Source organism: Trichomycterus rosablanca, chromosome 5, assembly GCF_030014385.1.
Source record: "Trichomycterus rosablanca isolate fTriRos1 chromosome 5, fTriRos1.hap1, whole genome shotgun sequence".
NCBI lineage: Eukaryota > Metazoa > Chordata > Actinopteri > Siluriformes > Trichomycteridae > Trichomycterus > Trichomycterus rosablanca.
Window position 1 is genome coordinate 4,186,303 of NC_085992.1, and position 27,408 is coordinate 4,213,710.

Here is a 27,408-nt window from a genome sequence, read left to right on the forward strand (position 1 = left end):
CCCCTAAATTTAATAACTGAACAACTTAACAGTTGGTATATGTCTTTTACATCACTGTTAAACGGCAACTCTTCATGTCTGGTCTTATCACCATATTTCTTTGGGGGTTTAAGCCACTTTTTGGGGTTTAGGCCTCTTCACAACTTAAATCCTTTCTTCTATTTTAAATCATTGTCCCTCTAAAAGAGCGGATAATCTAGGTCCTGACACAACAAAGCACCACAACCCCATCACACCGTTTTTGACTGTGATTCCATTTTTGATTGTGACTATATTACTTTTAAAAGTGTGACTATATTACTTTTAAAAGTGTGACTATATTACTTTTAAAAGTGTGATTATATTACTTTTAAAAGTGTGACTACTGTGAATTTTCTATACACAGACAGATTTTGAATCTGATGCTGGCAGCACACATCAGGGTAGGTTTTTTTATTACCTCAGGTAGGGCAAGCTGAAACTGAAAACAGCTCCAGGAACCAGCGGCTGTTTAAATGGAATGTAGAAGCTGTACGCAGCTCATCATCAGCTGAAGCCATAAACCTGCTCATGTACAGTCATGGCCTGAAATATTTCCACCTCTGCATGTCTTTGAGAAAAGGCACCACGTCTCCCAGAAATTACAATTACAAATGCATTTGCTGTTCACATTTCTTTTACGCTTATTTCTTTTATTTTGCATTGGAGCAACACAAAAAAAGATTCATTTTACACAGATCTCAAGAAACGGACTGGAAAAATAATTGGCATAAGGAATAATTAGATTTCAATCATGTGATGCTCTTTCATTTGTACTTAAAGTCAACTGTGGTGAGAAATGAATGGGCATGTGTAGCTTAGCGATTAAGGTACTGGACTATTCATCAAAAGATTGCTGGTTCAAGCCTCACCACTTCCAGGTTGCCACTGTTGGGCCCTTAAGCAAGGCCCTTAACCCTCAATTCCTCAGACTTCATACTGTCACAGCGCTGTAATTCACTTTGGATAAAAGCGTCTGCTGAAAGCCGAAAATATAAATGTAATAGATGCTGGCAATGTAGACATTACACTTGCAACCAGTTTAAATGAGGGAACGTTTAAGAAAAATAATCTCACAATGTCACACAAAGATTTAGTTAGATTTAATTCATATTCAGTAGATAAACTGAGCACTATCCTCCCGCCTGCACAGGTGAAAAAATGCTGTAGATGCTTGCTTTAAAATGATCAGATATTACTGCTATCTCTGAGACATGCCCAGAGCCTCATGATGTCCATGCTTTTGTGGATAGTTCGAGAGAAGAAGAACATACCAAGTGGAACTCTTGCTTGCTGTATGGACACCATTAACACCACATTTGCTTCAACTTATTTATTTATTAATTATTAGGATTTTAACGTCATGTTTTACACTTTGGTTACATTCATGACAGGAGGGGTAGTTATTCGTTACACAAGGTTCATCAGTTCACATGTTTAATATCAAACACAGTCAGTCATGGACAATTTTGTATCTCCAAACCCACGCAGACATGGGGAGAACATGCAAACTCCACACAGAAAGGACCCAGACCGCCTTGGGATCGAACCCAGGACCTTCATGCCTTTTTGACCACCCTGCTACGACTTACAATTATGGCTGAATACAACTTGAGCAATTGAGGATTAAAGACCTTGAACAGCTTTACCTGAACTGTTACAGCAACCATGGCAAACCTGAGCACCTGTGGGCTTCTCGTAAGCATGAGGTTGGTTTGGTCTAGTGCTCCCCCTACCGACCAGCACTGAAACCACATGATCCTGTCTTCTGCAAGCAATATGCTCTTGAAAAAGAGCAGGGCATTAACCTTTATCCATCAATAAAAAGGAGCCCAGTAGCCTATCAGGAGAGACAGTCTATGAATAGCTACATGGAGGACACACCTGCGTTATAGTTATAGTTCCCACCACCGACTGGCCGTAAGATTAAAAAAGTTAAGCCTGTTTTATTGATTCATCACTTCAACAAGGTGTCATTATTCCAACTGTTTCTCATTATAACACACTTGTTAACCGACCCTGTGTGTAAACCCAGTGGTAAGGAAGATTTATGTAAGATTAAAGATCTCTTGTCCATCCATCTCTTGTCCTGTGGTCCCTGATGTGTTCATCATTTTTGCGTCCATTTAGACAAAACACTTCAATAGTTTAATACAGATTAGGTAATGCATATAAGGGAAAATGACTGATGTGTTATTGAAGTCCAGACTTGTTTTGCACTGTTACCTGAGGGTTCAGCATTCCCTGCAATACCTGGTTACGTCTGCATGGAAGCATAATTTATATCCATACAACAAACTCCCTGTTTTAAAACATAGAGGGTGAATTTTCTTTAACCATTTTACTCATATTTCCAGAGGTAATATGAGGGAACTGTAATAATAGTGGAATATAAAATGTTTGAAGGGAACTGAGGTAACAGAGGATTACTTAGATTAGCTAAACAGGGCAACAAGCAACATGTGATATTTATTCATTTCTATATGAGCCAGAAACAAGAATGATTTAAAAAAAAAACAGAAACGTTGAGCAATAAAACGTTGTGACCAAAAGGGCAAAATGTGACAGACTGTAATCAGATTATAAGAGATTAGGATCAACATTGGGAAACAATAAAACAAACTCCTGAGTTCTTTAGTTAAACTATTCAATTATTATTTCCTTCATGATAAAGATTTTGAAATTACACTGATCAGCCATAACATTACTGTAGTCCATCTGTTTCTCTACATACTGTTTTAACCTGCTTTCACCCTGTTCTTCAATGGTCAGGACCCCCACAGGACCACCACAGAGCAGGTATTATTTAGGTGGTGGATCATTCTCAGCACTGCAGTGACACTGACATGGTGGTGGTGTGTTAGTGTGTGATGTGCTGGTATAAGTGGATCAGACACAGCAGCGCTGCTGGAGTTTTAAAATACCGTGTCCACTCACTGTCCACTCTATTAGACACTCCTACCTAGTTGGTCCACCTTGTAGATGTAAAGTCAGAGACGATCGCTCATTTATTGCTGCTGTTTGAGTCGGTCATCTTCTAGACCTTCATCAGTGGTCACAGGACGCTGCCCACAGGGCGCTGTTGGCTGGATATTTTCGGTTGGTGGACTATTCTCAGTCCAGCAGTGACAGTGAGGTGTTTAAAAACTCCAGCAGCATTGCTGTGTCTGATCCACTCATACCAGCACAACACACACTAACACACCACCACCATGTCAGTGTCACTGCAGTGCTGAGAATGATCCACCACCTAAATAATACCTGCTCTGTGGTGGTCATGTGGGGGTCCTGACCATTGAAGAACAGGGTGAAAGCAGGCTAAAACAGTATGTAGAGAAACAGATGGACTACAGTCAGTAATTGTAGAACTACAAAGTGCTTTTATATGGTAAGTGGAGCTGATAAAATGGACAGTGAGTGTAGAAATAAGGAGGTGGTTTTAATGTTATGTCTGATCAGTGTACGTGCAATAGTGTAAAGACTGTTCACAGTGATGAAGTGTTCCTCATTCACAAGATAAATGATAATGAATTATTAAGAGTTGTATAGAGTTGCATATTTATACTGTTTTGTAAATAAAACTGAGAAAATAAAATTACAGTGTTTTAAAAATATGTTTTTTAAATGGATATGAATTATGTTCTGTGCAGGTGTAGCCAGCAATCAGGGAATGCTGAACCCTCAGGTAACAGTTCAAAACAAGTCTGGACGTCAGTAATGCGTCAATCATTTTCACTCAGATGCATTACTTCATCTGTTTAAATTCTGCCTGCCTGACTTTTATAGCCATGGCCAAAATATATTGCACCACTTCTACAATGCTTTGGTGTTTACATATTTATTTCTTTAGTTTTGTTAGGTTCAATTTCTTCAATTCTAACTGTAGATATGGGCCAGTTTGGGTGTATTACATACACCAGAGGTGGTGTAGTGGGCTTAGCATTCACGTTTAACTGAGAACTGTTCTCAGTTCTGTTCTCTTTCTCCATCGTGGGCTGCGGATGTTTTTGTGTCAGTCAGTTGTTGCTTTGTTTTTGTTATTTTGGCCACTTTAAATATCTGCGATTGTCCTTTTTTTGTTAGTAGCTATTTAGTCACAGTATTGTTCTACCTTGGTTTAAACATCTTGCACCTTGATTATTTTCATTCTTGCAGGACTTCACCTCACAATTACGACTATTAACAAAGGCGCAGAGCTTGGGGGTTCTAGATCACAGAAACTTGTGGTGTTCAGGGATGTTGGTTTGCTGTCGTTCTGCCTCTCTTGTCCGATCACTCAGGTTTGATGACGGTGGGGGAGGTGGGCGCTGATGTCCTGTGAATGCCTTCATGACCTTGTTACCTGCTCGCTCTCCCTTTTAGTTACGCTGTAATAATTAGGGGTGCAGGAGTCTAAAGCTACTCTCTGTAAAACTGACATTTTACTGTTAATGATTTCACATTGTAACTACAGTACATCTTCTGTTGTTTTACCCTGATGTGGTTCTGATGGAAACCTGTTTACCCGCCCGAGGTTGAAGACTGCAAGTCGAGACTGCCGTGCCAACAGTGCTGCTCCTGCTAGATTTGACGGGTACCTGGCGTGTTTGCACCAAAAATGTCAAGAACTCACTACGGACTTTATTACTGACTGGACTGAAAAATTAATAACTCCTATTGTTTACATTTTTTTTTTTTTTGCTAGTTATAACTTTTAGTTCAATTTAATTTGGTGTTTGTATGATTTGTGTAAATCCTATTTATTTAAAGTATCCTCCAGGCCACCCAAAAAGGATGAGGGTCCCTGCTGAGTCTGTTTCCTCTCAAGAGTTCTTTCTCTCTTTAGTTTTTCCTGCCACTGTCGCACTCGGTTTGCTTAACAGGGGTTTTTGGTCTGTTGGTCCTGGATTCTGTAAAGTTGCTTAGAGAAAATGTCCATTGTAAAAAGTGCTGTACAAATAAATTTGACCTGACTTGACAATTAGCAGGGCAAGGCATTATAGCACACACTCTTAATGGATTTTGCTCCTTGTACTTCATTTGCCTTGTACAAAATCACTGATTAGCACCACAGAATGACTTGTGTACCTCTTAGTCTATCAGTAACTAAAACTGGGATTTTTATTTCAAGCATATTAGAAGCAAATGTTCTGAGACTGTGTTAGAGCATGAATGTGTCAGGTAGCAGAGAATAAACTGCACCGGCATGTGGCATTATGGAAAATGTTACCGCATAGCTAAAGCTATTATCCTGCCCTTGTGATTAAGCAAACCATAATAGTCTTATAATAGCTAGTCATTTAGGGTTTAGTGATGTCACCCGACTTTAAAGCAGACCAGAGTTTAAATAAGTTTTCTACCTTTTTCTGCTCAGAGCAGTTTTGTATGATAATCTACATATACAAAGCAGAACACGATGAGAGTTTATAATAAATGTTTGGGTTTTGTTTTTCAGCTTTACACCTCCTGATTTGGCAGTAATGGTATGAAAAGTAGGAACATGTTTGCTCAGGCTTGTCCTACATTATCATGTGCTCAAACTGTGTTGAACTGTAGAGAACTTTATGAGCTGTATCCTCCAGTGGAAAATGTGCAACATTCATATTTTCCACTGAAATGATTAAACATTAAATTGGGCAGCAATTTCTTATCTAGATGAAGAATAAAAACTCACAGGAAGGCCTTTTGAGTCCTCACTGCTGAGTTTGTACCAGTCAAAAGAATTTTGGAAAGACATGCTCACCTAGGGTGTCCATACATCTGGTTTTAGGTCAGACTGACCAGCTTTTCATCTGCCTGTCCGCAGTCCAGCACAATGCCTGGACAGACAAGTATTTGTCCTCCTTTGGAAGCTAGCTGGATGCTTGTAACAATCATAATTAATTTAAGTGGGAAAGTGGTAGCTCAGTGGTTAAGGTACTGGACTAGTAATCAGAAGGTTACCAGTTCAAGCCACACCACCACCCCTGAGCAAGGCCCTTAAACCTCATTTGCTCAAACAGTATTCAGTCATAATTGTAAGTTGCTTTGGATAAAAGCGTCTACTAAATGCCACAAATGTAAATGTAATTTGCCAGTCATTGGCTTACAAACACGTAAAAAGAAATGACTGTATTTCATTGGTTTAAAGCCTCCCACTATCCGTGAGGACGTCCAGCTCTTTATTGTGGAACATTCAGCCCTGAAATGCTCGTTAATCACTAAGTTTACTAATTGTTCATGCTGTCGACATGCCAAAACAAAAAAACAGCTCTGCGTGGTCGCTCACCATCCTTACATTTCGAAGAGAAGAGTTGTACTAAAGTATCACAAGTAGAACAATCATTAATATGACAATTCTATAGTTCATTTGGTTGCATTACAATTATATCAATTAAGGTTTTAATTCAGTGTGCTGTAAACACTATCCTGACTGACCACTGTCATGTCCTTCTTTTGGAGTTGGGTCATTCCTGGGATTGGGTGCCTTTTGGATCTTAAAACTTTTTGAAAATGAGACACTGTTTTAATTTGTTTTTCATGTTTTATTATAAAAAGGACGTGTTATACTTCTCCAAACTAATATTGGTCAAGCTAAATTACACATGCACCTCATATACACTGAGATGTCCAGCCTGTTACATATTAGGTTGTAACAGGGTGGACCATGACAGGGTGGACATTCTGACATTAAATTAGCCATTAGCTAGCGAGTGAGCAAAACCATGCTAGCATAAAAGTGAATTCAGACAAAGAATTATCTGCTTTTTAGTATGATTATTTTAAAAATGATCAAATCGTTTGGCTTTTTCTCATATATCCCATAACAGGGTGGACATGTTATGGTTGACCATATAAGACTTTTAGGATAAAATGTGCAAAAAATAACATTAAAATGAGGAGTTTAATAAGCCGCTCATCTTCCACAGTTGTTTTCCTTCCAAAAAGATCATGTGAGCTCCAGGAAATGATGTCAGTATGTAAAACAGCTCTTCATTATAAGAGACAGTAGTAAGAAATAACAGGGTGGACGGCAACTTGAGGGACGTGTGAAAAACCCTCACAATCAGCAATAAAATCAAACTCATAAAGAAAAAAAAAATCCAGGGTTTAGAGGGACTTAAGCAAAAACTTTTAAACAGTATTGAAAGACTGAGAGATTTTCATGATTAAATCTCATATATCATCACTAAATCAGAATGTACAGCACTGGGGATCATGGGAAAACCTCTGCTATCTAACAGATAAAAAACAGTATGTATACAGTCTTTTTTTTGGGGGGGGGGGGGGGGGGGGTTAGGGTTAGAAAACATTGTGTTTAGTATTTGAAAGTGTTCATTATTTTAGTAAGATGTTTAGAAATTGTATTGTTTATAATGTACTTAATAAATACAATGATCAGTACTGGGGACACAAAAGGCACCGGATTGTAGGAATGACTCGGTTATGAAAGTGGCCACCCTAGGGACATTCAATTGAGAAAAGCTGTTTACTTTAAAGGGCTTTTTGACCAGATTAACAGGGAACCTCAATCCTCGAGTCCCCACTGATGAGGAAAAAACACGCGTGGGCAGACACAAAATACACTGCCTGGCCAAAAAAAAGGTCACCATCTGGATTTAACTAAGTAAATAGGTAAGAGCCTCCCATTGGATGATTACTGCATGGGTGATTATGTTTCAGCTGGCAACAAGTTATTTAACCCTAACTGATGCAGTGAGTAGCTTCTCATCTGTTAAACAACCATGTGGAAAGACACATCCTGTGGTCGTGGAAAAGATGTTAATCTGTTTCAGAAGGGTCAAATTATTGGCATCAAGCGAAGAAAACATCTAAGGAGAAGCTGAAACGACTAAAATCGGGTTAAAAACTGTCCAACGCATTATTAAAAAGTGGAAGGACGGTGGGGAAACATCATCTTCGAGGAAGGAATGTGGTCGGAAAAAAATCTTGAATGATCGTGATCGGCGATCACTTAAACGTTTGGTGAAATCAAATGGTAGAAAAACTCCAGTAGAACTCAGGGATGTTTAATAGTGACAGTAAGAGCATTTCCACACGCACAGTGTGAAGGGAACTCAAGGGATTGGGACTAAACAGCTGTGTAGCCTTAAGAAAATCACTTGTCAGTGAGGCTAACCGATTTGCTAGGGAGCATAAAGATCGGACTCTGGAGCGATGGAAGAAAGTCATGTGGTCTGATGAGTCCAGATTTACCCTGTTCCAGAGTGATGGGCGCATCAGGGTAAGAAGAGAGGCGGCTGAAGTGATGCACCCATCATGCCTAGTGCCTACCGTACAAGCCTGTGGGGGCAGTGCTATGATCTGGGGTCGCTGCAGTCAGTCAGGGTCTAGGTTCAGCAACGTTATGTGCCCAAAGAATGAGGTCAGCTGACTACCTGAATATACTGAACCACCAGGTTATTCCATCCATGGATTTTTTCTTCCCTGATGGCACGGGCGTATTCCAAGATGACAATGCCAGGATTCATCGGGCTCAGATTGTGAAAGAGTGGATCAGGGAGCATGAGACGTCATTTTCACACATGGATCGGCCACCACAGAGTCCAGACCTGAACCCCATTGAGAATCTTTGGGATGTGCTGGAGAAGACTTTGTGCAGTGGTTTAAATCTCCCATCATCAATACAAGATCTTGGGGGAAAATTAATGCAACTCTGGACAGAAATAAATGTTGTGACATTGCAGAAGCTTGTGGAAACGATGCCACAGCGAATGTGTGCCGTAATCAAAGCTAAAGGCGCTACAACCAAATATTACAGTGTGTGACTTTTTTTTTGGCCAGGCAGCGTATGTACACACAGAGTATTTACGACAGTGCCGCTAAGCGTAGTCATGACGACCGTGCAGTCATTATACGGCAGACATGGCGACCTTCATGTGTGTTTAGAGAACACACGTTATTCGGTTCATACGGGTTAAGGATTGTAGTTTTGTGTGTGTTCTCTGTGTTTTCCGTGTTAGTGGTTGTGTAGTTCATGATGGCGGTGCAGAATGGATGTGTGATACAGGAGAAAGTTGCTCGGTTGTTGAGCAGGCAGTTTGGAAGACCGGTTCTCAAACCCAACAAAGCTCTGATCCTCAAAAACGAGGTGGCAAACCGCAAACTCAAAAGAGGAGGTAAAACTCAAATACATTCTTATTACACACCGAACTGTGATCTGTGGTCCGGGTCCTTTCTGTGTTAAGTCTGCATGTTCTCCCCGTGTTCGCGTGGGTTTCCTGCAGGAGCTCCGGTTTCCTCCCACAGTCCAATGACGTGCAAGTGAGGTAAATTGGAGATACAAAATTGTCCAAGACTGTGTTCGACATTAAACTTGTGAACTGGTGAGTCTTGAGTAACGACCGTTCCTGTCATGAATGTAACCGAAGTGTAAAACATGACGTTAAAATTCTAATAAAATAAATACATACATTTTATCAGCATATAGAAGCACTTTGTAGTTCTACAATTACTGACTGTACTGACCAACACTGTTCCAGCAGTGACAGTGAGGTGTTTAAAAACTCCAGCAGTTCTGCTGTGTCTGATCCACTCATACCAGCACAACACACACTAACACACCACCACCATGTCAGTGTCACTGCAGTGCTGAGAATCATCCACCACCTAAATAATACCCAAACATATATATTAGGGCTGTCGAAGTTAACGCGATAATAACGCATTAACGCAATCTCAATTTAACGCGATTTTAAAAAATAGTGCCGTTAACGCAAATTTTATACAGAAAAAATTTACCTATACAGGCAGTGAGTGCCATGTAGAATTACATCACGAAGACCCACATTGTTATGTTTTGTACTTAACCACTAAATACAAATGACACTAGTTATGTGGAGAACGTGATGTCTTTATTGCTTAATCCACAACTTGGAGCATCACACTTAAACATAACACGCCGTTACCCGCTTGTCACCCGATACACATATCAGCTCAGTGACGTACAGTGGTAACGTGATACGCAGATCACGTAAATGATATATATCACTCGCATTATAATAATAAGCTTTTTTCTCTCTTAATTTTCCCTGACAAGTGAAAAACCAAAATATAGCAACCTTAACATTATGAGGAAGAATTTCAAAGATATTCCTTTGCAATATTTTATCATTTCAAGAATATGATACAGACTGACCAACACTATTAAGCCAAATCAGCATTGAAAATTGACTTTACTTTTAATAGCCTTCTACAATGCTGGTGCTTCTTAAAACTGAATATTTTCTTTTAAACAGAAGTGTTATTTAAATGCTATTAAATTGTTTTCCAACAAAATCCGCCCAATTTGGCGGATAACCGCCCAATCTGGCAACACTGGAACGCGTTATTATTATCGCGTTAACTTCGACAGCCCTAATAAAAACGTATTCTGATATCCAGTTAGCAGCGTAGGGTTTATATAGCAGCAGGTAGAATAGGGTGAGAATAAGGTGCAAAAACAATGCAATATTGTGCAAAGATGCAAGTAATATAGTCGCTAGTATGAGTTGTCAGAACCCAGGGAACAAGACTGTGTTGATTGTGAATGAGTTTTTGTGTATGTTAGTGTATGTACACCGATCAGCCATAACAATAAAACCACCTCCTTTAAAAAAACCAAAATGCGATTAATCGCGATTAACTATATGAAATTCTGAGATTAATCGCGATTAAAAATTTTAATCGTTTGACAGCCCTAATATATATACGTACATACATACTGTATATACATACTATCTGCCTTAGGTTATCTGTATTCATCGGTGAAGTAATGAAAAATCCTATTTTTTAGAAAATAAAGATAGGTAATAAATAGTGCAGAAACACATGCAAGTATGCCGCTTTTTACAATGTCTGACCAGATGTAGTGTCTCATCAAAACAGAAAAAAAGATGTTCATTTGGGTTGAGGTCAGGGCTCTGAGTAGGTCCTCCACACCAAACATACAAAACAAACAGTATAATATTACATAGACAAAGACCCGAGAATAAATACCAAAAAAACAACAAAAATATGATACAATAATGTATTATTTGCAATAGAAATGTTCACGATCCTTGTTGTGTGGTGAGATTATTATGCTCTTTGTTTACATACACTTCAAATGCATATTTATTTCATCACAGTTTATTTTCTTTGAATAATTCATGATTTTATTTTGGGTCAGAATAAACATATGTGAACTTGAATGAATAATTTAATGGTTAGTAAGTTTTGTCTTTAAACTATTAATATATACACTGATGAGCCATAACATTAAAACCACCTCCTTGTTTCTACACTCACTGTCCATGTTATCAGCTCCACTTACCATATACAAGCACTTTGTAGTTCTACAATTACTGACTGTAGTCCATCTGTTTTTCTGCATGCTTTGTTAGCCCCCTTCCATGCTGTTCTTCAATGGTCAGGACCCCCACAGGACCACTACAGAGCAGGTATTATTTAGGTGGTGGATCATTCTCAGCACTGCAGTGACACTGACATGGTGGTGGTGTGTTAGTGTGTGTTGTGCTGGTATGAGTGGATCAGACACAGCAGCGCTGCTGGAGTTTTTAAACACCTCACTGTCACTGCTGGACTGAGAATAGTCCACCAACCAAAAATATCCAGCCAATATCGCCCCGTGGGCAGCGTCCGGTGACCACTGATGAAGGTCTAGAAGATGACCGACTCAAACAGCAGCAATAGATGAGCGATCGTCTCTGGTAGGAGTGTCTGATAGAGTGGACACGGTATTTAAAAACTCCAGCAGCGCTGCTGTGTCTGATCCACTCATACGAGTACAACACACACTAACACACCACCACCATGTCAGTGTCACTGCAGTGCTGAGAATGATCCACCACCTAAATAATACCTGCTCTGTGGGGGTCCTGACCATTGAAGAACCGAGTGAAAGGGGGCTAACAAAGCATGCAGAGAAAGATGGACTACAGTCAGTAGTTGTAGAACTACAAAGTGCTTTTATATGGTAAGTGAAGCTAATGAAATTGACAAAAAGGTGTTTTTAATGTTATGGCTGATGGGTGTATGTTAAGTATGTAAATAATCAGTATTTTGCTTTGTCGTTTGTATGCTTCTGACTCTGATTGCGTGTTACGTATCCTGTTTGCAGAGGCGTCCTGCGTGACGGAAATGGCGTTACTGATGGCGTGCTGGAAGCAGAGCGACTTCAACACCGCACTCTGCTCGAATGAAGTGACCGTGTTCTACAGATGCATCGAAAAAGCTCAGGTAGTCTCACGCTGTCCGGAAGTGTGTCCGGCCGATCTGGTCAGGAGTGGCACTTCTCTGATTAAATGTTTTTCAGTGGTGGACATGAGAACGAGTAATTAGGAAGAATGGTTAGTGTAATTTGTTTCCTGCTTCGGGAGGAGTCGAAACAAACAGTAATCCATGAGCTGCTGCTTCCTGTTAGGTCTCTGGTCTCGTTTGTCCCCGCTTTGATTTCTGTAGTTGTTTTGCAGTGAGTGTGTTTGAGGTATGGCAGACTGTAGCTTTTGGTTTCATTATTTGTTCAATATTTAATCAGAGATGTGGTTCTGTGGATAATATTCTTCTGTAGTGACAAGATTTGAATCTGTTTAAGTGCCACAGCAGCAGGACACTCTTCGGGTCCCTTGTGCGGGACCATTAACCCTCAACAACTCAACTATGTGTGTGCACACTGCATCAAGATTTTTATGCATTCGGCAGATAGTTTTATCCAGAGATTTTTAATTAAGGCTGGATACTGTTTAAAAAACTAAGGGTCAAGGGTGCTGTGTAGGAAACCAAATGTGCATGTTGGTTGTATTGGGGCTTAAACCTTTAATCTTCCAGTTGATATTCAAGTAACTTTAGTGCTAAGCTATGCCACACCCTCTGCTAACCAATAAAACTGCGGTCACTTTCTTTACCACTCGTCCTTTAATTCCACTTATAAGGCTTATAAAATCTATATTTATATATCAACTAGTTTTGTAACGGGCCACAGATAATCCTCGATCTGAACAGGTCACCTCACTCCTTTCAATTCACACGTGAACGGTGTAAAAGTGGCCGAAGTTTAACCATAGTAGTGTGGAATACTAGTAATAAATAAATGTTAGTAATAAAAACGTTTATAAAATTACTTAGTCAAAGGCACAAAATTATGATTTAGTTAAAGTGAGAAATCTCTACGCGCCCAGGTGGCGCAGCAGGATATTCCGCTAGCACACCAGCGCCGAGATTTTGAACTCCTCAGTTTGAAACTCGCCGTTGCCACCGGTCGGCTGGACGCCATCTAGCGGGCCTGCAGCAGACACGTCTCTGCTAGGGCGGGATAACCGGACTACGTGGGTGGGGTGTTCAAACGCTGTGTAAGGACCCTGATTAGCAGATAGAGAGGCGCCTGTGCAGAATGCATGAGTGAAAAAGGGGTTCCCCTAAGGGCTGCGCGCGGGTCGTAGGAGGCGTGAGCAGCAATATACCAACATCAACTGACAAATTGACTACACTAAATTGGGAGAAAATGTGAGAAAATGCATAAAATATAATAGAAAAAAGTAAGAAGTCTCTAAATACAGACAAAGCCTTTGTGAACAGAGCAAGTTTAAAGTAGTTAATAGCAACAGTCATGAATGATAGAGGACAGGAAGAACTTCCTGAAGAAAAAGCCTCATGTATGGCGTGTATGGGTGGTGGGTAAAACCGTTACAGTATGTTGGCACTTTGGCACATGAAAGTTTCAAATTAGTTCACAAAGTTTTGGATGCTTAAATTTGTGCTTATTTAATTTTAACTTTTAATTTAGGCCAATGATAATGTTAAATGTTACATTTTTGTTTTGGACCAGCTTCTTAAACCCTGTTTTCTAATAAATGCAGAGAATATCAATATTCTTATTTAAAGTACAGTACATTCTATATAAAACTCCAGTACAGGTCTGTGTATGTAGTGCTGACTTTGTTTTTGATGTCTATCTCCTCCAGGCTGAAGCAAGAGAACGAGCAAAGCAGCAAACCCTCGTCCAAGGAGGACGGCTGGTGCCAAAACAGGCCACCAAACTATTGAAGCGCTACCCAAATTTGTGAGAGACGTTGACCGACACGGCGACTGCGGGCTGTGAATCGCCAGACTGGACTGAAAATGAAGATTGTTTTGGGTGTAGCTTCACTTTAAAGCTGCACCAGATTTATTTATTTAAACATCAGAATCCTGGCAAAGTAAACAACTTTCTAAGCTAGAATTGTCCAGTGCACTTTTAGTTATTACTCGTAAATAAGTCTGTATAAGCAGCACAAATCACTGTCTGTCGTCTCTATGGTGAAGTGAATCAACATCTTCGACTCCACACTGCACTCTGTTTGTAAATGCTTTAAAATGTTATTGATCTTATTAAAATGCTTCTGATTTCATTTTCCTAACTGGATTAATGTCCTGTTTTGTTTTTTTTCCATCAGAGCTGCTCTGAGTTGAGCAGGTAATCTCTTGTATTGTTCCATTCACGTCTAACGATTGTGTCCCAAATGAGGTTTGCAGGGCAGCAGTGAATGGGTTGTGTTACATACCAGGTCATCAAGGTATTAGCAGCAGCTCGAGAAAAGGCCGTATTATTATTGCTGGTGTTTTCCATTACACATTTGTGCTCTTGTGATGACGGGATGGACAGAATTTCAGCTTTGTTAACTCCTTTCACCCTGTTCTGCAATGGTCAGGACCCCCACAGGATCACCACAGAGCAGGTATTATTTAGGTGGTGGATCATTCTCAGCACCGCAGTGACACTGACGTGGTGGTGGTGTGTTAGTGTGTGTTGTGCTGGTATGAGTGGATCAGACACAGCAGTGCTGATGGAGTTTTTAAACACCTCACTGTCACTGCTGGACTGAGAATAGTCCACTAACCAAAATATCCAGCTAACAGTGCATCGTTACATCTCTAGTTGTTTGTGTTGCCTGGGTCGCAGTAAAACTTACAGAGAAGTTGTGGGTTTCTTGAATAAAAAGCTTGAAAAACCCTGAACTAATAAACACCTGGAGGTACAGGTTTGTAATGTTTAAAGTGATTTAGAGAAACCAATTTTAGATTTAAGTAACTGTATTTGCAGTTGTTCTCTTACTAATTTACATTACCAACATTTAGCAGACGCTTTTATCCAAAGCGACAGACCTGTGGTAGTATGTTGTCTAAGCAATTGAGGTTTAAAGGCCTACCAGTGGCAACCTGGCAGTGGTGAGGCTTGAATTAGCAACCTTTGGATTAATAGTCCAGTACCTTAACCACTAGGCTATAACTGCCTAATCAAACTGCTTCTTTGTTTCTGGTCTGATTGAGGTATTAAGATTCGATTCTGCACATAATGTTCAAATCGTGCGACTCTTTAAACTCTGGACTACAGCCAGCTCCTCTATCATAACACCAATCTAACGTTTCCTTAATCCCACAGTAAATAATGCGACTAGACCTAAATAGGAAGTGTCGTCTGATACAGTGGTTAATTGTGAGTCTTGTGAACTAATGGAACGATCCACTTTTAGAAACTGGACTGATCAAAGAGCACCAACGACACCAAAAATATCCAAAATTTTATGTATATTTAAACCAGCCAGATACTTCTACATGATAGCACGGTCTGATGATCAGCAACGCAGCCACTCCCTGGATGTTTAGTGCCTTTGATGTTTTGTTTTTCGTGCTTTGAACCCAACTAAATTTAAGTTGGAGCCTCATCAGGGAAAAGTTTTCACTAATGAGAAAATCACGCACTTTTCTACATCACTTTCCCATGCATTTTTCTCAGCGTCGTACCAACTTTTTAATGCCATCAGCTAAAAATGTTTTTGGTTGAGCGTGTAGCCACTGATGCACCGCTGCTTTCACATCATCACATGAAAACCTTCTTACCCTTAAAGCTTCTTTGAGTGTCCAAAAAGGTGGAAATCAGATGCTGCTAAATCCAAACTATAAGTGTCTCTCAGACACGACCGATTATTCCTCCTCCTTCACCCTATTTCTGAGGTAAGTACAGACTATGCAAAACAATGCTGCATGTTCCTAAAACTGAAATGAAATAAATCCCACATTAAATAAATAAATGAATAACACAAATAAAGAAAGTATCCTCACATAAATAATTTGGCTGGAAAATTCAGAACCTGGCAACACTGTAGTGACGTGAACCAGGTAAGGTGAATAGCATCAGCGCCCTCTGCTGTTTAAAGTGAATATCGATTCATTATACATGTAAATCGATTTGAATCGTTACACATGCGAATCGATTTTTAACTGTCTTGTGGTACATCGTTACATACATCGTGTACTGTGATAATCGTTGATCATTTTAATACTGATGGTGATGTGAATATGTCACAACACAGTGCATTGAACCATTCTGTGTCTGGGTCTGTGTAGTAGTGCAAAAGTTGATAAACCTGGTACCACAGGGCTCATTCAGAATAGCAAAGAGCTGATTTGACAGTATATTAGATGGATGGTCCTAATGTTTTGGCTTATTCACGTGTAGTATTTTGCTAAAATAAGAGAAATTATGGTAATAAGAACAAAATAAGAAACTAAATGTATTGCAGTATGAGAGCCAAGTTTGCAGTGTAGAAATGGTTCTTTAAGAGGGAGGGATTTGATTTATGCTTCACAATGATTGAACTGTTTGCTTTGTTGTTTCATAACAATGTGAATAACTGATGTGTGTTATTAGTACACTTAAGCTGAACAATGCTGGGCGAGGATCTTTGTTTGGCTGTGCACATACATATGCACCTTTATTTTTAGACTGAATTCCTGCCTCGGGCATGGTGCTTCAGGGCAGACAGGCTATGGCATGGGTGCACTGGTCAAAGTTTAATTGTTTTTTATTATTATTATTATTATTATTATTATTATTAATAAAATTATAATAAATTGAAAATACAAACAAAAAATGTGATCAAAGCTGGTGCTCACTGTCACTGCTGGACTGAGAATAGTCCACCAACCAAAAACATCCAGCCAACAGCGCCCCGTGGGCAGCGTCCTGTGACCACCGATGAAGGTCTAGAAGATGACCAACTCAAACAGCAGCAATAGATGAGCGATCGTCTCTGACTTTACATCTACAAGGTGGACCAACTAGGTAGGAGTTTCTAATAGAGTGGACAGTAAGTGGACACGGTATTTAAAAACTCCAGCAGCGCTGCTGTGTCTGATCCACTCATACCAGCACAACACACACTAACACACCACCACCATGTCAGTGTCACTGCAGTGCTGAGAATGATCCACCACCTAAATAATACCTGCTCTGTGGTGGTCCTGTAGGGGATCGGACCATTAAAGAACAGGGTGAAAGAAAGCAGGCAGTAATTGTAGGACTGCAAAGTGCTTCTATATGGTAAGTGGAGCTGATAAAATGGACAGTAAGTGTAGAAACTAGGTGGTTTTAATGTTATGGCTGATCAGTGTATATGAACCACAGTGTGTGTGTGTGTGTGTGTGTGTGTGTGTGTGTGTGTGTGTGTGTGTGTGCTCACTTCATATGAAGTCATGTTATCACATCCATAACACTAAAAACAGCTGTAATTAATTGATCATCTAATGCTCTTTGTACTGTTCTGGTTGAGGAAGTAAGAGGAAGGTAAGCAGCAGTTCCAGATCTCGTGAAGAGGGAGGGACTGATTTCATTCAGAGCTCGTCTGGGTTCTGTCTCAAACACTCGGTTTCTGATGTGTCATGGACAAAACCACCGTGTTACTTTTCTTAGTGTCGCTTTCTGACAGGTGACCGACACCCACGTAGCTGTTGAGCTTTTCTGTGAGCTTTTTCTGGAAGAACCTGAAGTTTATTAAGGATTAATTCCGCACCGACTGAATACATGTGATTTTGTTGATACTTTATCGGTTGGAAGGGGATCGTGACTGGACAGGGATGGGAGAAATGGGTTCGCGGCTACTCTGACAGGACATGATGGGCACCAGCACATTCTCACCTCTTACAGTTTGTTGTTTATTGCTGTATGTCTTGGTGAAGGTATGTAACTTCAACTCATCTATAACTGGGAGACTGGGCTGACAGAAATGGGTTGTACTGATGGGTCAGTTAAACTGGAAACCTCTTGCCAAACCATTTCTTAGTGGTCTAAATTTAAAAAATGTAAAAACTGTAATGTAAATAATTATAAGGAAAATAAAAAATAAGAAATTAAAGCATATAGGCTATTGAAATGCTGTCATTTTTAGCGTTGTTCGTTTGTTTCTTGTCACTATGATGCCAGCGTCATTAAATCTAACCCTAACCCATCTTAAAAATCTATATTAACGTGGTCATCAGTGACCTATTTGTCCTGACCAAGCCTATGTTGGGAAAGACACCCTTGGGAAAGTGGCAGTCCATCCATCATTTGATTGACCAAATCTACCATGGGGTAGATATGGACTTGTCCCTGCCATTCTAAAGCATTCCTGTCATTTCAGCAACTGATTGGAACACTGTTGTTCTTAATAAGAGGAAAGTGTTTATTTATATATGCACATTAGTATATTGCAGTTGCATTTTAAGCATATCTGAATATTTAGGGGGAAGTGCCCCTTTTAGAAGGAGAGAGTCGAACTCAAGTCCTCAGAGCCCAGCCTAATATCTCACCTACACTGTTCAAAACTAATATTGAGGAATAGCACACACAGGAGGTATTGTGTGCTTTAAACCTCTGCTGAACAAACCCAATTCTTTACCCAATATTAATCAATTAAATCTAATCCTAACCCATCTTAAAAATCTATATTAATGTGGTCATCTGTGACCGCTTTGTCCTGACCACGACTGCATTTGGGCTGGTCACCTTAAAACACCAAACTTATGGCATAAACACACCCTTGGCAAAGTGGCAGTCCAGCCATGAATTTGGGGGACCAAATCTACCACGGGGGAGATATGGGTGGGTATCCTGTCTTTGCCATTCTAAAACATTTCTGCCATATATACATATACATTATATATACTGTTGTATAATTGTGATTACAGTCTGGATATACATGCATGCATACTCATCTCTGGAGGAGAGGATCGAACTCAAGTCCTCATAGTCCAGCCCAAAATCTCACCTACACTGTTCAAAACTAATATTGAGGAATAGCACACACAGGAGGGAGTGTGTGCTTTAAACCTTTGCCAAACCCAATTCTTTACCCAATATTAATAAATTAAATCTAACCCTAACCCATCTTAAAAATCTATATTGATGTCGTCATCAGTGACCGCTTTGTCCTGACCAAGCCTACATTGGGAAAGACACCCTTGGGAGAATGGCAGTACATCTATCCATCTGAGGGACCAAATCTACCACAGGGTGGGTGGTGTCCTGTCCCTGCCATTCTAAAACATTCCTGTCATATCAACAACTGATTAAAATATCCTAATAAGAGGAATGTGTTTATTTATATTTTTAATTTAGTATATTGCAGTCACATTTTAAGCATATCTGAATATTTACGGGGAAGTGCCCCTTTTAGGGAGAGAAGGTCAAACTCAAGTCCTCAGAGCCCAGCCTAATATCTCACCTACACTATTCAAAACTAATATTTACGAATAGCACACACAGGAGGGACGAGTCTTCTTCAAACCTCTGGACAAACCCAGTTTTATTACCTAATATTAGTAAATTAGGATACTTTTGTTGGGACAATTTTGGACATATGCTATTATCTTACATTCTCTTTTGCGGGTTCAAATCTCAGAGGTGGTGGGCATAATAATCCGCTGTGACACCTAAACACATCTGAACTATCTTGAGGAACAACTTAATGTGTTTCATGTGTTCCTTTGTTTCAAAAAACAAATATAATGTTTATAAAAGTGCTGCTCTGTTTTCATTTAAGTTTATGAAAATAGATCTAGGTTTAAATCTCAGTGGTCCTTTCAGTCGGGCAAGCGTCTACACAGACATGTCTGTGGGAAGACCGAAGCTTTGCAATGGATTGGTGCTCTGTTCATGCTATTCCTGCCTTGTGCCCAGTGTTTCCCAATGGCACTGGACCCACCGCAACCATAACCACAAAGCTGTTGATGACAATTAAGTGAGAAATGGTTCATCAAAATGCTAAAGACTTGCTGGTGACTGAGCATAAAGATGTTTACTTTGCTTTCACGTTACTTAAAAAATAACCATTAACAATCTCATTAACAAGAGTAAATTGATTGGTTCAAGGAACCACAAACATGTTCCTTTTTTTGTAAAAAAGCATTAAAAACCTATAAAATAAAACTTGCAGATTTTTCCTGGTAACCTGTTTATAGTTTGAGTTTATAATCCGAATTATGATTGATGTATTTATTGATGGTGAACTTGTTATTAATTTACTGCTCTTACATACATTATAGTATGTGGATATTTAGATGAGGCCATGGCTTTTGCTAATAAATGTGATAAAACATTTTAACTGACATAAAATATCAAATTATGTGAATTACAGATTAGTATCCTAACTTTTTGTTTTATTTTAAAGGATGCACAGCAGGATGGTCACTTCAGCACTCTACAGAGTTCAGGTATGTCATTCATTTTTCTACATGACATCCAATCGTCAAATATGTGGTTGTTAAACATATTATATCGTGGTTCGATTCCCAGCGAGCGATCCGGGTCCTTTCTGTGTGGAGTTTGCATTTTCCCTTTGTGTCCCTGTGGGTTTCCTCTGGGTGCTCCGGTTTCCTCTCCGGTTTCCAAAGATGTATAGGCAGGTTAATTGGAGCTACAAAACTGCTATAGCTGTGACTGTGTGTGAGTGTGCATGTGTTTGTTTATCATGTGGTGGACTGGCATACTGTCCAGGGTGTTTCCTACCTTTTGCCCAGTGAATTGCACAATGAATTAATGTAATTAAATATAGTCTTCATCACTGCTGTAACAGCCTTCAACCTTTCTGGAAATGCTTTCCAGTGGATTTTTATACATGACTACCAGGATTCACCTCTATTCTGTTATAGAAGAGTCAGAGAGGCCTGCACTTGGCTTACATTTAGCATTTAAATTCAGCTTAGAGGGGTTGGATGGAATTGAGCTTAGGCCTCTGTCATTCATGTTCTTACAAGCCAAACTTGGAAAATCAATTATTTATGGGCTTTGCTCTGTGCTCAGGAGCAACGATTTGATTTTGTTCAAAAGGTGAAACCACATTAATTTGTAGAATGTAGCTGTATGCTCTATTTTTGTTTGATTAATTGATTTAGACACGCTTATCCATTGCTCTAGAGTCCAATGGTATTGTGCTTAACATTACTGATGCTCTTGATACACTTACCTTTTGCTGAGCCTGTTTAGAGCTTGTTTGTGGTTCATACATATTGGGACAGACATATTTCTTGATGCTGTGTATTTTACCATTTAAAAACCCTCTCCTGTAAGTTGGAGTAACTTACAGTTGGTTGTGGAGCTTTTGTTGCTTGCAGAAATGACCACTTTAACAGCACTTACAGCCCACCAGGGCAGTTTTTATTTGGCCCGAGGATCATCTTGTGAGCTTTTTTTTTTTTTTACCTCTTTTAAACACCTCATTTGCAGCTTTAGAACAGTTTAAATTGGTAAACAAATCATTTACAAAACGATTAGCTTCAGAACTTCACTGTGTTGTTTCCTTTTCATAATTACACAAAGTGTAAAGCTACACCCACACAATTAGCATGAGAGTAAAACAACTACAAGGGATCGGAGTCTGCGTACCACAAGATTTCAGCCGCTAATACCAGGCAGTTAATGTATAATTGATCATTGATAGCCCAAAGCTCCACCCACTACCCACCACAATCGTGGGATATTACAAGGTTTCCCAAATGTTTGCTGAAATTCCAGCCCTGCAGCAGACAAAGTTGGCCACTAATGCCAAGTTCACACTACATGACTTTCCAAGTGGTCAGGTCGCTGTACAGTTCACACTACACGACTGGATCTCTTGTAATCGGGAGTCTTTCAGGTCGGTGTGGCTTTCACACTACACGACTGATCGGCGATAGGGGGTCACACACTACACCATCTATCACCAACTGGAATCGCAGGCGAGCTTCTCTGGTCTCCCAAACTACGTTTTGTCACAAAGAGAAAAGCGAAAAGTGACGAGGGGTTTAATGATACCACGTCCAAAAATGCTCGTCAACAAGAAGCAAGCGATCAAAGTTTGTGCGCTGATGTGCAGCGTAAAATCAAGGAAAAAAAATAGGAACAGCATGGATTGTTTTGTAGTGAGTTGGAGGTTAATAAATATTTTTTTGCAATGCAGCATGGATGTTATGTTTTGTAGAGAACAATAAGGTCAGGAATACTGTAAAACTTGTGTGTGTGCTGATGTATTCTGATATAAACTATATTACGCCCCTGTACCACCTTTTTACAACTCCTCCCCTACTTTTCCCCTCACACCGTATCTTGCGTTCTCATTGGCTGTTCAACACCGTACTCAATGCTCAAGGCAGCTCAGATCCAGATATTTGACAAGCTAGAAATCTGTGTTCAGTCGCCGAGCACTCGGCACGAGTTGTTGAGCAGTTCACACATCGCGATTGAGAGCCGAGTTTCGATTGCCGGCAAATCTAGCGCCGACCAGTCAGCGAGCGAAAATCAGGATACAAATCGTGTAGTGTGAACTAGGCATAAGTCTGCTGAGTGGGAAAAGACCAGACTAAAATAGTGGCGATGTGTAAAGACCCTGGCTGGTAGTTGAGGCGCCTGTACAGAAGTGTAGGAACACGGAGATCAGTGTGTGACTCTCCACACGTGAGACTGGCCTCAAGTGTGAATCCACCAAAGCGAAGGTGTCGGTAAACTACACAAATGCGTCGGAGGGAGCGTGGGTCAGGTAAATATACCTTCCTCAAATGCGATCGGGGTCCTCAGCAGTGGAAGACTAACTGGCTACACTAAATTGGGAGAAAAAGGGAGAAAATGCATAATTCTTATCATCAGGTGTTGTCATGGTGATGGTGAACGCTGGCGCATTTGGCTGCCGCTACCGTTGCCGTATTTTATTTTCTTTTATTGTATTTTATTTCATTTTTATCGTAATTTTCTTTCATTTTCATCTTTTCGCACACTCCTGTGGTCACTAGCCATTCGTGCATTTTTGGGTCGTGAGAGTTACGCTGGTGTGTTTGGATGCCGCTTCTCCCCCAGTTAAACTGTTTGAACGAAAACATTGCACGAAACATTTTACTGGATTTTATGCATTGGATTTGGGATCTTTTTTTACTGTGCTTGTGTTGCTGATGCTTCTATGATGTGGAGCGGTGTATCCGGAGCAGCGAGAGTTAGCGGATAACTCCTTTCTCTGTCAATGTGGATTGTTTGGAATTGCTCCTTTGGCTGCTGGGATTGGATGGCTTGGAGTCTCTGCAACTTTTCTGGTCTAGACAACGTCTCCGGTCTCATCATGACGATGGAGTGCTCTTTCAGTGAACTCTATGCTCTGGGACATTCACGGTATAAACTGCTCCACCGCGACATTGGTATTTTGCAAAGGCCTAAATATTCCCACCGAGCCTCAGTTCGGACTTTTGTTTACCAACAGCATGCTAAAAGCAACATTCCCTCACTCTGGTCACTGCAACGCCGTGAGGTTGCCAAGGTGATGCTAGGCTCCTCCCACCAGAAGTACGGAAATCTTATCTGCAGCAGTGTTCAAAACCCTCAAAACATCTTTTCCAGCTGACTCAGAACTGTGCCACATGTTTGGTGTTTCCTATGTTTGTAAATATGTATTTTATTTATTTTTGCTTAGTCAATGTGTATTTTATTTATTTTGCTTAGCTTTTCTATATTTTTACTGTACAGTGTCCTTGGGTGTCATGAAAGGCGCTTTTCAAATAAAATTGTATCTCCACATGCCTGAATGAAGTCCCTAGTTAGCAAGGTTTAGTGTAGCTGGATGTTTTTTCCTGCAGAGTTTCCATTTCACACGTTGCTCGTTTCTTCTACACCTTGTTCATGCTTAGACAGTCCAGGATTCTTCAACACTGCTTATTCTCATGTTTTCCAGATTAGATTCTGCTATAAAATCAGTTGTTTTTTATTTTTTAATGCTTATTTTTATGACACATTATTCTCCTACAGTGTCTGGAGTCCAGTGAGGTCATGTTGTTTTATCAAGCTCTAATATTGTAACGTCATGAAAATGATGGCGGGCATCGTGCCCAGATAGCGCTTTAGCTAATTGTTTCATGTCTCTATAAGCTGTGCGGGGGCTGAATTACGGCGTGAAACATGAGCTGCGGTATAAACGAACACATGCTAGGAAAGCTTAAGGATTACTACAGCGATGAACTGGAATAGGCTTCGGCATGCGAGGTATTTCTGACAGGCGTATAAACATTTTAGGAAAAATGAGCCCAAAGGTGGTTTTCAGGTCTTAAATCGCTCTCTGCACCTGTTTTATTTACATTTTATAGATGTAGGCTGGCAGTTATGCAGCAGTTTTAAGGGGGGCCTTTAGATAGACAGGAACAGCTGTACGGTCGCCACCCAACTGTTATTTAATAGTCTAAATTCACTGTGCTCCTACATTTAATTAAACACAAGTAAACACAAGCATATGCAGTCATGTGAAAAAGTTAGGACACCCCATGAGAACCTTTGTCTTTTTGAACATATTTAAACATATGGACATTTGAGCTTCATTTAAACAGTACTGAAAGATGGAGCTTATATAACTAAACAAATAAAACTGAAATAAATACTTTTAATCTTAAGTTATAAAATGTAATGAACAAAAATGGAAATTGATTGTGAGAAAAAACTTAGGACACTCTATGTTCTAAATAATCTAAAATAACCTTAATTAGACGTTTCCTATAACCATCTACCCCTCTCTGACATCGACTGGGAGAAAGTTTTTCCCACTCCTCCATGCAGAATTTCTTCAGCTGTGTGAGGTTTGAGGGGTTTCTTGCATGCACAGCCCATTTCAGATCACCCCACAGCATCTCAATAGGATAAAGATCCGGGCTTTGACTCCAGAACTCCAGGTCATTCCAGAACTCTCCATTTCTTTCTTTCTTGGTGGATTTACTGGAATGTTTTGGGTCGTTGTCATGCTGCATGGTCAGTTTTTGGACAGATGGTCTTACATTTTCCTCAAGCACTCTCTGATACAGTGAAGAATTCATCATGGATTTTATAATGGACAGCTTGCCAGGCCCTGCTGCTGCAAAGCAGCCCCAAACCTGACATTTCCACCTCCATGCTTCACAGCTGGTATGAAGTTCTCGTGCTCAAATGCTGTGTTTGGTTTGCGCCAAACATGTCTTCTGTTTCTGTGCCTAAATAATTCAGCTTTAGATTCATCTGTCCAAAGCACATTGTTCCAGAAGACCTGGTCTTTATCTAGGTGTTCTCTGGTAAACTTTAGTCCTGCCCTGATGTTTTTTTGTTGACAGCCAAGTTCTCTCCTTGCTCACCTCCCATGAAAATCAAACTGCAGACTCTTTCTGATGGTAGATGCATGTACCTTGACTTTAACTGTGGTAATTTCATATTTTTAACTATATTTACTTCAAATCTCACCTCAAATCAGTTGAAATCCTCGACTCAGTTAAGTGAAGGGGGGTGCCAAAAGTTTTAAACACCCCGGTCCCTAATAAAGCAACATGTTTTAAACAAAGCCCTTGAGACATTTTGCTCTACTGGTAATTATTATGGATGTTCTTTTTAAATCGTGGCAGACACAGGGGGATTTAAAGTGTCTAAAATTAGAAAGTGGATTGATTTGTGTTTTCATGGCGGGTTATAGGTGGATTAGAGAAATTCTTTGTATGTATTATGGTATTGTGTGCTAGTGAAGGTTGTATGATGGCTCAAGCTGACATTAGTTCAACTGAATACCAGTCACAAGTCAGTTTAAATGAAATCATGCATTATTATGACCACTTCCTACATTCGAACGGCTGCAGCGTGTAGCTCATGAAGGAATTCACGTTTCGTGAGCTGGCTTGGTGGGTATATAAGGTGTGGAAGGCTTTCTCAACCGATTTGGGTATGAATTTATCCTTGCAGATCATGTACACCCACCCATGCATGCTGATTATATTCCTTGGGGCGGATGGGATCTTCCAGCAAGACAATGCAACACATCACACGGATAGAAATGTCCCACATTGGTTGGAAGAGCATGACCAAGACTTCCAAGTACTACCCTGGCTCCCTAATTCCCCAGACTTGAACCCAGTTGAGCATCTGTGGGACCACCTCGATGGTCATGTTGGCTCTGTGGATCCTCTCCCACGCCTCCTCCAACAGCTGTGGGATGCACTGCAGTAGCATGGCTCCAGATAGCTGTCACAACCTACCAGCAGCTCACATTCACCTGTTCATTTACATTTGCAGCATTTAGCAGACTGAATACATTTGTGACTAAATACAGTTTAAGCAATTAATGGTTAAGGACCTTGCTCAGGGGCCCAATAGTGGTGATGGGGCTTAAACTGTCATTCCGAGCAACCTTCTGATTTCTGATCCAGTATCTTAACCACTGACGGATTCATTCGCACCTAGAGCCACTTCACATTCTACTTGTCTGTACAGACAGTAAATTAAGTCTAGGTTTAAACCCAGATCCCCAGGGCCATGGTACCGTGCAGCACTCCGCTGAGTCAATGTGCCAGCCATTATGCTTTTATGTCATTTCTTGTATTTATTAAAAAGCAGGTGACTATAATGTTGAATAACGGGGATTAAACAGAAGCGCTGATGTTTCATCTTTCTAAATACCAGCATTAAACGGCTTCAGCTTGCTCAGCTCACGTGAAAGCGAGATTAGCAGGCACAGACAAGGGCAGACTTGATTTTGGATAGGTTACTTTCACATGCTCGAACGTGTGAGCAGTTTTTTTTTACGCATTACATGTACAAGGTCATCTGTCGTACTCAGAGAATACTCGGAGAGTTTGATTCGCATCATTTTCCAACATCTAAGAACCTGGATTTTAGTAATTATAGAGAAGATTCTGTCCTGCGACAAATCTCGCTGAACGATATGTACCTTGACTATTTTTGACCCTGTTTGGGACTCTTCATCCACTCCAATATCTGTCGAAGGAAATGTAGCCATGATTTATAATGTGTAGACGTATTTGCATGTCCCACACTGGTAGCCACACTGTTACAAAGCATCCTACCTTACACTATTCAACCCAGTTCTCAGAAAAAAGGGAAAGTACGTGTTTCAAACATGACACCACCAAACTTCCAGCGGAAAACTGTACAGGACATTATGACCACTTCCTATGTTTGGTAAGCTGGCTCGGTAGGTATATAAGGTGTGCGATAGGCTGCCTGCACATATATCCCTTGTTGCTGTCATGGGTAAAAGACGCGATTTATCAGAGTTGCAAAAAGGGGGCGGATGGGATCTTCCAGCAAGACAGTGCGACATGACACAGCTGGAAAGGTCCTACACTGGTTGGAAGAGCATGACCAAGACTTCCAAGTAC

At 40.3% G+C, this 27,408-nt stretch overlaps 2 protein-coding genes across 2 annotated transcripts in view; both read left to right on the plus strand.

The window, feature by feature from the left end:
* Positions 1–8,839: 8,839 nt before the first annotated feature.
* chchd1 (coiled-coil-helix-coiled-coil-helix domain containing 1) lies at positions 8,840–14,377 on the plus strand. Its single transcript, XM_062994767.1, has 3 exons — positions 8,840–9,116; positions 12,098–12,216; positions 13,938–14,377. The coding sequence occupies exons 1-3, from the start codon at positions 8,975–8,977 to the stop codon at positions 14,037–14,039; spliced, it is 363 nt and encodes a 120-aa protein (XP_062850837.1). The 5' UTR covers positions 8,840–8,974; the 3' UTR covers positions 14,040–14,377.
* Positions 14,378–19,241: 4,864 nt separating this feature from the next.
* si:ch211-51a6.2 (neurotrypsin) overlaps positions 19,242–27,408 on the plus strand; it is a 29,914-nt gene continuing 21,747 nt past the window's right edge. Inside the window, exons 1-2 of the mRNA XM_062995393.1 lie at positions 19,242–19,247; positions 20,442–20,484. Of these exons, the coding sequence (XP_062851463.1) occupies positions 19,242–19,247; positions 20,442–20,484 (49 nt within the window). The remainder of the gene's footprint in view (positions 19,248–20,441; positions 20,485–27,408) is intronic.

Excerpts from the sequence above, each read along its gene's own strand:
- chchd1 (XM_062994767.1), top strand. The coding sequence starts at position 8,975 with ATGATGGCGGTGCAGAATGGATGTGTGATACAGGAGAAAGTTGCTCGG. Across the intron at positions 9,117-12,097 it reads CCGCAAACTCAAAAGAGGAG|AGGCGTCCTGCGTGACGGAA; the intron begins GTAAAACTCAAA and ends TCCTGTTTGCAG. Across the intron at positions 12,217-13,937 it reads GATGCATCGAAAAAGCTCAG|GCTGAAGCAAGAGAACGAGC; the intron begins GTAGTCTCACGC and ends TATCTCCTCCAG.